At 31.4% G+C, this 12,679-nt stretch overlaps 1 protein-coding gene across 1 annotated transcript in view; it reads left to right on the top strand.

Annotated features, from left to right (window-relative positions):
- The window catches only part of LOC143640171 (uncharacterized), a 68,222-nt gene that overhangs the window by 42,194 nt on the left and 13,349 nt on the right, over window positions 1-12,679 (top strand). Inside the window, 2 exon segments of the mRNA XM_077108071.1 lie at window positions 280-1,175; window positions 1,254-1,571. Coding sequence (XP_076964186.1) covers window positions 280-1,175; window positions 1,254-1,571 — 1,214 coding nt within the window.

Here is a 12,679-nt window from a genome sequence, read left to right as displayed (position 1 = left end):
TATTTCAGCCATGACTCCTAATCATATCCAAGAATATTCACTAGAAAAGGGCCAAAAACATATATTACATGAAGTGATAAGTGCAAAATATGGAAGTTGTGATCTTGACTATTTACCAAAAAAGAAAATATGGAAAACTACAAGTGAGAGTGAACAACAGAAATCATATAAAGAGTCAGGCCTTGTTCATCACCAGAAAATTTATACTTGAGAGAAGCCCTACAAATATAAAGAATGTTGCAAAGCTTTTAGTAAAAAAAAAGGTCTTATTTGCCACAGAGGAACCCATAATGGAGAAAAGCCCTACAAATGTAAAGAATGTGGCAAAGCTTTTGGTCAAAAATCAAACCTTATTCGCCATCACAGAACTCACACTGGAGAGAAGCCCTACAAATGTAAAGATTGTGGTAAAGCTTTTGGTCAAAAATCACACCTTATTTCCCACAGAAGAACTCACACTGGAGAGAAGCCCTACAAATGTAAAGATTGTGGCAAAGCTTTTGGTCAAAAATCAGACCTTATTTTCCACAGAAGAAATCACACTGGAGAGAAGCCCTACAAATGTACAGAATGTGGCAAAGATTTCAGTCAAAAATCAAACCTTACTTGCCACATCAGAACTCACACTGGAGAGAAGCCTTACAAATGTAAACAACGTGGCAAAACTTTTAGTCAAAAATCAAACCTTATTTGCCACAGCAGAGCTCACACTGGAGAGAAGCCCTACAAATGAAAAGATTGTGGTAAAGCTCTTGGTCAAAAATCAGACCTTATTTGCCACAGAAGAACCCACACTGGAGAGAAGCCCTACAAATGTAAAGAATGTGGCAAACCTTTTGGTCAAAAATCTGTCCTAATTTGCCACTACAGAACTCACACTGGAGAGAAGCCGTATAAATGTAAAGATTGTGGCAAAGCTTTTGGTCAAAAATCAAACCTTATTTGCCACAGCAGAACTCACACTGGAGAGAAGCCCTACAAATGTAAAGATTGTGGCAAAGCTTTTGCTCAAAAATCAGACCTTATTTACCACATCAGAACTCACACTGGAGAGAAGCCCTACAAATGTAAAGATTGTGACAAAGCTTTTGCTCAAAAATCAAACCTTATTTACCACAGCAGAACACACACTGGAGAGAAGCCCTACAAATGTAAAGAATGTGGCAAAGATTTTTGTCAAAAATCACACCTTATTCGCCACAGCAGAGCTCACACTGGAGAGAAGCCCTACAAATGAAAAGATTGTGGTAAAGCTCTTGGTCAAAAATCAGACCTTATTTGCCACAGAAGAACCCACACTGGAGAGAAGCCCTACAAATGTAAAGAATGTGGCAAACCTTTTGGTCAAAAATCAGTCCTAATTTGCCACTACAGAACTCACACTGGAGAGAAGCCGTATAAATGTAAAGATTGTGGCAAAGCTTTTGGTCAAAAATCAAACCTTATTTGCCACAGCAGAACTCACACTGGAGAGAAGCCCTACAAATGTAATGATTGTTGCAAAGCTTTTGGTCAAAAATCAAACCTTATTTGCCACAGCAGAGCTCACACTGGAGAGAAGCCCTACAAATGTAAAGATTGTGGCAAAGCTTTTGGTCAAAAATCAAACCTTATTTACCACAGCAGAACTCACCCTGGAGAGAAGCTCTACAAATGAAAAGATTGTGGCGGAGCTTTTGGTCAAAAATCAGACCTTATTTACCACAGCAGAACTCACATGGAGAGAAGCCCTAAAAATGTAAATATTGTGGCAAAGCTTTTGGTCAAAAATCAGACCTTATTTTCCACAGAAGAACTCACATTGGAGACAAGCCCTAGAAATGTACAGAATCTGGCAAAGCTTTGGTGACACATGAAACCTTATTCGCCAGAGCAGAAATCAAAGTGGAATGATGCCCTACAAATGTAAAGAATGTGGCAAAGTTTTTGGTCAAAAATAGACCTTCTTTACCACAGCAGAACTCACTGGAGAGAAGCCCTACAAATATAAAGAATGTGGCAAAGCTTTTACTCAAAAATCAGGCTTTATTTGCCACAGAAGAACTTACACTAGAGAGAAGCCTTACAAATTTAAAGAATGTGGCAAAGCATTCAGTCAAAAATCACACCTTATTTGCCACAACAGAACTCACACTGTAGAAAAGCCTCAAAAATGCAAAGTATGTGACAAAGATTTTACTCAAATATTACACCTTATTTGCCACGGAAGAATTTACACTGGAGAGAAACCTTACAAATATAAGGAATGTGGCAAAGCTTTTAGCAATAAGACATGCCTTATTCCCCACAACAGAACTCACACTGGAGAATAGCCCTACAAAAGTGAATAATGTGGAAAAGCTTTTAATAAAAAATAAAACTTTATTCACCACAGCAGAAGACATCCTGGTGAATTTGAAATGTGAATAAAGTAATAATACTTTTAAGGAAAGACTAAACCTTGGAGCTAGGGTTGTGGTTCCGTGGTAGAGGGCTAGCCTTGCAGGTTCGAGATCCTGGGTTTGATCCTCAGCACCACATAAAAATAAATAAGTGAAATAAAGGTACTGTGTCCAACTACAACTAAAAAATAAGCATTAAAAAAAGAAAGACTAAACCTTATTAACAACAGAATGTATACAGAAAAGAACCCCTACAAATAGAAACAATGCAGCAAAGCTTTTAATAAGAAATCAATTCTGTTCACCACTAGGCTACTTATTCTGGAAAGAAGACATCTAAATGTATAGAATGTAGAAACGTTTTAAATTATATATCATATATTACTAGGCATCAGAGAAAACACACTTGAAAGAAGTTCTACAAATGAGACCATTGTACCATTACTCTAAGAAAGGGACAACATTTAGTCCTCACCACAATAACCATAGCGTAGAGAAAATTTTGAAATGTGAAAATTGACAATGTGACAATGCCTCTAAAATTTATTCAATATTCAACACCTGGGAATACATACTGCTTAGAGAAAATACAAATGGAAAAAAATGTAGCTACATGTTTTTTAAACACTGCTTATTTTTGGAGAATTCATTGTGCCCAGAAACTCTAAATTGTTAAGTAATATTTCCAAAATGTATTTAAATTTTAAATTCATTGAACATCTGAAAACTCATACTAGTAGTGAACATTGAACAGATTTTGTCCAAAATGTATGCCTTCTATAACAATGAAACATTTATACTAAATGTGACAATATAGTAAGTTATTATCTATATATTACACTTGATGTATATGAGGATGAGTAAAATACAGAACTCATTTAAGTTTAGAAAACAAGTAGTTGTCTTTAAATTTTGCTTAAATTTATTAAGCATTATCAAGTTATTTTGTAGAAATATCAGTCATAAATATCATATATGCATAGTGAAGAAACATAATCCTTGAAATAATATAAATCAAAAATTACTATTTTCACTTTTGAATACTGAGAAAAGAATTATATGAAATCTATTTTTGATGTTTAACACTCAAGTGTAATATTGTAAACTTTAATTTTTTTTTGTATTTCAGTTTAAGTTTAGATATTTTTATACACTGAGCCACATTCCTAAGCCCTCTCTCCACTTTTTCAAATTTTGAGACTATCTTACTAAGTTGCTGAAAACACACTAAGTTTCTGAGGCTGAATTTAAATTTCTGAAATTACTCAGCTTCCCAATTTTCTTAGATTACAAGCATGTACCATCATGCCAGGTTTACAGTGCATTTTTTAACCTATATTTAACTTATGTAGGCAGTATGTCTTTACAACTGAATATTTGTTTATGTGTTAACACTCATGTATTTCATCCTGTTGTTAAATGACAGACATCATAGTGTTCCACTTGACTAAATGTCCTAGTAACAGTAAAACATACTGTTGAGTGAATAATACTCTAGCATCTGTTAAAACTTTTACACATTTTAGTCAAACTTAATATGGAATACAATTTGCATAAGTCAGATAATTATTTTTTTCTGTTTGTATTTATGGTGAAATTAAGAGTTATAAGAAGGATATATATATTCATATATATATATGAAATTAAGCCCTAGATTTTCATATCTTCATTTATAAATTTTAAAATTTTAACTTTTTAACATTTCCTAGTGATTTTAATAGACTGAATTTCCACAAACTTAAAGGTAGCTCTTACATGAAAGAAGAGCTTTATCCTTCTTGTGTGCAAAATGGCCTTCTAGACTTCATCCTCATTGGAGATATTTCATTTTTCATGGAATGAGGTCAATAATCATTGTTTTCATGAATTTACATATCTCATTAATTTACAAATTTTCATGAATTACATTAGTAAATTCTGATGTCCTTGTTATTCTATAGGTAGTGTTATTTCAGGGCAGGAATTAGAGAAATGTATGTGAAGTCAAGGTTGAATGAGGCCATATACTTATGACAAAATAATTAATGAGCTATGTTTTATAGTCTAATTTTCTGAGGACCAATTAGTAAGAGATAAACTGAGAAGGTTGTACGTAAAGATTAAGTTTGTTATCATAAAACGTTGGCTTTTCAGGTACAATAGGGTCAAAACTTCTTATACACAGAATCCATACAAAAATATTGAATATAACTTACAATTTTAGTAGCATTACATAGAATTCATGAAGTACTGAGTTCAGAGCAACATATGCCTACAAACAAGGTCTGCGGATGTTGCACACTCTCCAATATAGACATATTTATACAAATTTAATTATACATGAAATTAAACTAAATAAGAAGTAAAATCAATTGGATCAACACACAACAACATAGAAATAAAAACTTGTAAAGACTTAAGTAAGAGACCCATAGTGGATGAAGTGTGGTTTCCAAATGCTAGGGCAGAAATGGACATATAATCAGTTAAAGGTAATTGAAGAATGATAAGTTACCCACTTTGAGCTACAACAGCATTTGAATGAAAAAAAGTCACAAAGTCAGTGAAGATAATTCACTTCCATTTGTATGCTTTGTAATATTTTCCAAAAGTTTTCTGCATATTTTATTGCAGTCAAATTGGGAAACAATCCAGAAAGTTAAAAAGAGGGAAGTATTCCTCCTTGGTTTTAAAAGCAAGAAAAGGTATAGAGAGAAATTTATTGAGCTAGAAAATTTACTAGTTAGAGTTAAAAAAAAAACTGAGATTACCAGAGTCTAAGTATACTGTATTTCAGTCATTCCTGGCTGCATTGGGCATTTTTTCTTAACAAAGAATTTGTTCACATATGTACGCTTAAAGAACATTGATGCTTTCAGTCAGTCTTTTTCATTAATAACAATGATGTACCATTCAACAGTTTCCAGCCACAAAAATACACAATTTTAGAAATTTTCTGTTTCATCCTCCATATATTCTGCCACAATATTCACCAGGACAAGATAATATAAACCTTTTGGCAGTCCCATCAAGGCATTTACTTCTATTAATTTTAAGGCCAAACATATACAGGATAAAAAGTATGATACATGGAACAACATAATTTTACTTAGTAAAAATAATTTTTTTTCATGAAAAATATATCATAACTCCTTTGTCTTGGGATTACATTGGAAAAACATGAGGTAATTATACTGGATATTATGACCTTAGGCTATGAGCCTTAAAATTACCTTAAAATACAAAAGAATACTAATGTTTATCTTTTAATATACTTTTTTATATTTCAAATATTCAAAATCCACAGCCATCAATGATACAAAAACATGAGAAAAACAACTGCAGTTTGTTGTCTCATCATGACATTTAAATACCTGCTGTAATTTGCCTGTGGCTTCCACTTTTAATTTAAACAAATAATAATTTTTACATACAATTTGGGTGAAGTGGAGGACAAAATTTCCTGCATTGCTTTCCTGGGCAAGCCATCATCCATGAAACAACTGAATCCCAAATCAAAATATGTTTACTCTACATTATAATTATATCAGTTCTTAACTCATCTAGCATAAAAAAATCCACTTTCTTCTGGTTGAATATCTTGAGCTCAAAGATATGGAACGTGATAGCTAAAAAGAATTATGACATAAATAATGAAGTCTTTTTTTGCATAAGGCAAATTGCACTTTTTTGTACTTGATTTTTCTGCCTGCGAAGATCTACATTTCTCTTCCTACAATGGTATTATGATTGATGATGACTTGTGTCATTACAGGAGGCTTAAAATATAGCTACAAGTGTTTGAGTCCTTTCACTGCTAAGAAGAAAATACTATAATTTGTACTCTAATAGGAGACTCAAAATGGTGCTAGACAAACCTATTTTTTTAATCTGCCTCTTTATTCATGGTTTTCTAATGGTTTTGATGTAGTCAGTTCAGACTATTTCTGATTAATGGGTGTCATCAAGATGTAAATTCCCTCTATAATCATTAGCAATGAGACAATTCTTCCCATTAAAAATAAAAACTATCTCATAGAGTCTTTGCTATATTCTAAGGCACCACTCTCGCTTTTGCTTTACTAAACAAACAAAAAAAATTCCACATATTTGAGTCCCAAAGTAAATGGCAATACATTAACCTAAGCACCAGGAGAAATATAAAAAAAATACAAGATATCACCTTTGAAATATAAATACAAATAAGAATCAGAAATGCTAAGCCATTACCATCTAAACTATACCAGAGCTTTTAAAATGTAATCTTAGATGTTCTACTCACTCTCATAGTAAGATGCCTTATACCCAAACATATTTAATCACTCACTAAAGGTCACTCAGTCAATTCATAACAGTTTTAATTCTAAAGCTTTTACAGAATTTTTTGATAATACATTGCAAAGTCTCACCTGTCTTCTTTAGAAATAAGACTCAGAGGTTGTTTTAGTCTGTTTTATAATGTTTTAGAAAAATACCAGAAGCAGGCCAATGTATAAAAAGATATAAATGCATAAAATATTTTCTTAGAGGCTGGGGTTCTGGCTCAGTGGTAGAGTGCTCATCTGTCACATGCAAGAAGCTGGGTTCAATTCTCAGCACCACATAAAAATGAATAAATAAATAAAATAAAGGTATAGTGTCCAACTACAACTTATAAATAAATACAAATATAGTTTTGAGTACATAGCTCTGAAGATTTAAGTGCACTGTACCAGAATCTTCTCAGCTCCTGTGACAGCTCCTTCACCTGCATTACACATGAGGTGGCATTATAATGAGGGCTCATTTGAGAGGTAGAGAGAACATAATGAGACAGGAAGTCAGAGAAATTCAGAAAAAAGACTTGCTCTTATGTAACAACCCGCTTTTAATAAGAACTATGTTGTGCCCCATGAAAGTTACATTAACCCTCTCCAAGAACATCTCCCCCAATGATCTAACCACAATTTACTAGATCTCACTTCTTAAACATTCCACTATTTTCCAACTCTCTCCCTTTGAAACTAAGTTAAAAACACATGAGCATTTGCGGACATACTCAAATTATAATGAAAGTAATATGAGAGAGACAATGGTAAAAAAGAGACATAGAATGTCATTTCTTAGTAGTTATAAAGATTCTAGATACTACAATAAAATTCTTTAGAGTATAGAAATTATTTTAGGTTGATTTTTTTATTTTAAAGACAATAGGGAATTTAATTAAATTACTTTTTGAAGAATGAATGAATTTGAATGTGACAAGACTAATGGGCTAGGTATATTAAAATAAGGGAAAAGTCTGTGCAAAAACTCAATGTTTAGTAAACCATGCCTAGGTATAAAAACAGAATGCTGGGCTTTCTGATTATGCTATATCAAGCCAAAAGTTTACTGGCTAAAATATGGTGGCCCTCAATACCAAAGCAAATATTCATATAAAAGATGCAGTGGAAATAAATCTCAAGAGCTTCCTACTTAAAATATCTGCTTCCAAAAACTACATGATTCATAGTAATTCTCAGACGTATTATATTTTCTTCAATTTCAATTTTTAGCTTTCTATATAGTTACCGCACCATCTCATGGCCAGATCAATATTTTCTTGAACTTCTTCATATATTATTCTATACACTATCTCAGATATGTTTGTTTCTAGATTGCCAGGGATCCCTCCTACTGAATTCTGAGATTCGTGAGAGGTTGAACAAGCATAGAAATATACTTATGAAAAATACGCCATGTTGTAGGTGAGAAGTAAAAGGAGAAAAGAGGCAAAAGTCCTCATCTAAACTTGTATGTGCTGATACTACACAAGGTTATTCCAAAGATGTCTGGTTTGAGATAGGAAAGCAACTTCTCTTATATATTATGACACAAAGTTCGTCAAATATGTTTGTTACAGACTTTTTGAGAACACCTAAATTTTTATTAGTAATTTCTACATTGAAAAACTACTGTTACCTTTAAACAAAGCTATCCATTGCAATAAATCTGAAATAGTTCTTTAATATTGCAAAATAGAAAATTGATGGCATTATTCACTTAATTCTAATATTTTCCAATAACACCTCACACCACAATATATGTACCTTATATTGTTTAACACCTATAGGGGTTCTTAACACAATGGATAGATAATTAAAGTAAAGAGTAAAATGAGACTCAGAAACAACTTATTATAGTAAAAATTATTATTATCTTATTTCAAATACTAGTGTACCCTTTTGCTTTTTTCCCCCAAAAGTTAATTTTTAAACATTTGGTATGATATTTCACTTTATTTAAATAATATAATAAGTAGTACTGTTTTTATATATGTACTCTCTGATGCATCTCAAATATATTTGCATACCCCAAGACCTTAGCAGATTTCTATACACATTATTCACAAGAGAAGCAGTAGTTACTTCTGAAATCTATATTGCTCTTTTCAAATGAGGTCTTGCAGTTTTTTAAAAATATCTGAAATAATTATAATAAACTTATTTCTAATAAGCATATAGTAAGTGCCTGATAAATATTTGTGAAAAAGAATGAAGAAATAATAAAAGCATTTATATAATCTGTACAATATGGTATGTGGTATTTCATGATTTTAGCTACAACTTATTGAATATTATAACAATCTTACTACGTAAGTAAGATTTGGGTATAATGAACCAATAATAAATAAAAACTTCATTCTGCATTGTTAGTAATTCACCAAGCAATTTTTTCAAAAACACTCTGATGTGTGTTTTTTGTCAACTATTATATTATGAATGAATGAAGCTCAGTAAATGAATCATTCGAACTACATACTTGCTTAGGGTGCCTATCATTCATTGTTAAAAAACCTTTAGCTATATAAAATTTTAATACTGTATATACCATTGTGATATAATGGAATTTTGATATAATGTACATTAATAATGCTGAAGTCTTTCATTGAGTCTTATATCAGTTTATGAAATAAACTTACTATGTGTGATTTCCTCAATTCTAAGTGTCTTATGTTTTAAGAAACTGTATAGACAATGCAAATAAAGTTAACATACTAATATCAAGAGCAGAAGCACCACAGGAAAGATAAAAACAAAGAATTCGGAGATTCCAGCATTATAGTTGTAATTTTCTCAACATCATTTCAATGTACCTAACCCACTATTGATACCAAAATTAATGAGCAAACTCTGCTCATGCTGATTGTGCATAATGCTATTATATAAAATGAAAACAAGCAAATGTGTCAGAGATGCATTTTACAACATTAGTTGAAAATACAATTCTTGATCGGTATCTCACTGTGTTTTACCCCAGAAAATATCTTCTTAGTGTGCAAGATAAATGGGTAAAAATAAAAAAAAATCAAGTAAAATTTATGTTAAAGATTAACAACTACTTTTTCATGAGGTAAATGTTAATGTCTTTTTGAAAAAAAACATGTCAATAAACTGTGCCCTATTACATAAAGGAAAGCAACAATTCTGGTAAGTTTCTTCATTTTATTCTTTGAATATGCCAAGTATTCTTTAGCAAACTTCCACATATATTGTTTAATTTCACAGGTGTAAATTATATCTGATTTTCTCGAAATTGCTACTTATTTAATATAAATTTGTTGAGAAATTATTTCTGCATGTGCTGATAGTGAAATATAGTGAGGAATGGAAGACATTTAAAGCTCTATAAATTGAAATCCCAGAATGGTGGGAGCAAACTGTATATAATCATGAGAAACATATTGAGTACTATGAATTTGTTCCAGATATTTATTTCCCTTAGTATATACTTTTCACATAAACAAGTGCTTTTAAATGAAGCTGACTATTAAATATCATAGAAAACGCCATCAGAGAAATCAGAAGAAGAATTTTAAAAGAGAAACAATCAAATCATAAACATCTGGTTGACTAAGAGGAAGGTACTTCTATTAAAACCATGAGCACAACAGTTTATAGCAATTTGTTTTTCTAAAACACGGATAAAATTGACTTGCTAACTCAGGATAGAATCTAATGAGTAAATCTTGTTATGGTAAGAAAAAAAAGTATAACTACTCAACATGAATATTGGCCTTTTCAAAAAAAATATTAGGGTCAAAACCAATTTGGTAAGATAGTATTAAATATTTTATATCAAAGAAAAGGCAAAAATATTTAAAATAATTTTGATTATAAGATGCATGTAAAAAAAAGTAGTGTCCAGGCCTGATGTGGTGGTACATACCTTTAATCCCAAATATCATAGAGGCTGAGGCAGAAGGATCACAACTTCAAGACCACCCTTGGTAACTAAGTGAGACCAGGTCTCAAAACAAAGTACCAAATAATTTTATATATATATATATATATATGATAAAGCACCCCAAGTTTAATCCTCAGTGCCATATAAAACAGTAGTTTCCAAAATTTACACCCAAATCAGCAACCTACATTCTATCTGCAACTATGTAAAGTTTTAAAAGGAAACTAAATTTAGCCATACCTACTACTAGTTGTCTGATTATATTGATCATAATCTTGAAATATAAATAGAAGACCCTACACAATGTTTTAGGTGATCCCATTATCTTTTCTAATTGCAATGAGAGAGGGAGGAAAACCAATTTAACTTATGGTGCTAATTCTTTTTCTTCAGGCCTAATCAATCAAATATTACAAGGATTTAGCATTTAACTGATTATCATTTATGGTATGTGTTCTTTGATTTTTTGCTTAATTTACATTGGACACTTTATTATTTCTGAGTATCAACATCTGTACAGGCCATCACACTCCACTCTTTTTTTTTTGATAGTTACAATTCCCTGTGTCCATGCTTCCTCAGTTAGTTATTCTCTTTAAAAATAATTATGTGTTGCATTCTTTTTCTACAGAAAATTTATGAAGGTTAAAAACCCATAAGCATTTTCACAAATTTGACTTTAAGATACTTTTCATCACAAAACACACACCAGAAGTAAGAATGATTTCTTTCTCTAATTTATTAGCCTTTCTGACATCCAATATCAGGACATGAATGCTGCTCATGGAGGGATGGATGTTCTTAACATCAAGAACAATCAATACTACTTTCTTCTTTCCCATTAAATTTTACAAAAAGTGTACATTTTACTGTGTTTCATATACAGAACTTGGCTTTCCATTATTTGTGTTTAGTGCGTTTTTACTTTTTTTTCATCACTCTGTTTTTCCTGTATTTTCTAATATTCATTTTTTGTGGTGAGAAAAATAGACCACTAGAATCTTCTAACTTTTTCTACATTCAATTACTTGACTACTCACTAGCTAATATTTCTATTAAACCATCATTTTAAATGTAGGACTGAGGTATGCTAAAAAAATATTTTCAAGTTCTACTGCAGAATAAGCATAACTTTCTTGAGCTCTGCAGTTAGAGCCACTGTTTCTGTCCACAAACTCTGCTCCCTTTTTAAAAAAAAAAATTTCTTCTATATTGAGTAACTCTCTTTGAAATGATGCATGGAAAATAGTTTTTTAGATTTTTATTATTTATGAAAATCCATTTTTATTTATCATTGATGGACAATCTGCTTCATTTTAGAATACCAGGTTGAATACTATTTTTCCTTTAAATCTTGTGGTTATTCTGGATTTATCATCTATAATCCATCATTAAGGATAAATACTTGGGTTTTACACTTGCTTTCATGAAGCTGACCATGGTTTTTCATTTCAGGATATTTTCTTTGTTTTAAGCATAGCTACTTGAGAAAATCTGGAGATATATTTAGCATATTTAAATTTTATTTTCTTTATTATTGCATTCAAACAAAGTGGAATATTTCCAGACCTATTTTTCTTTTCAGTATATACAAATAGGAAAATGGATAAAATATGAAAAATAATATATCTGTTTTTCAGTCCAAAAACAGGCATAGCAGGTGAGTGAAACCATAAGCAATAAGTGCAGACTGGTTAGTAGAACTATAACTTTATTTTAAAAATGAATCTTAATAAGTGCAGTTTGATAAAATGCTGTTAAAACTTATTTGTAAAGGGGAAGTAAAAATAATCAAAGTATACCACTGTAAGAAATAATTGAGGTCTGGCACCTGAGAACAGACTGTGGGGGAAACTTTATGTTATGATAGGAAAGAATCCCCCACTTTCCCTTCACCCTCTCACCCACATAACCTCACCAGAAACAACCATGATGCCCAGAATAAAATTTTTCAAGTTAAATAGTCACAATCTTTCCAACTACAAAAGGCAGTTACAATTCAACTGAACAAAGAAGCTAATGTGCAATGTTAAGGGCATCTGAGACATCAAATAAAAAGTTAGGTTAAAGATAATTCTGGTTTTTTTTTTTGTGTGTGTGTGTGTGTGTTT

The sequence above is a fragment of the Callospermophilus lateralis genome, unplaced genomic scaffold (genome assembly GCF_048772815.1).
Source record: "Callospermophilus lateralis isolate mCalLat2 unplaced genomic scaffold, mCalLat2.hap1 Scaffold_130, whole genome shotgun sequence".
Lineage (NCBI taxonomy): Eukaryota > Metazoa > Chordata > Mammalia > Rodentia > Sciuridae > Callospermophilus > Callospermophilus lateralis.
Note: the sequence above shows the minus strand (reverse complement) of the source record. Positions and strands in the feature narration are given on the sequence as shown.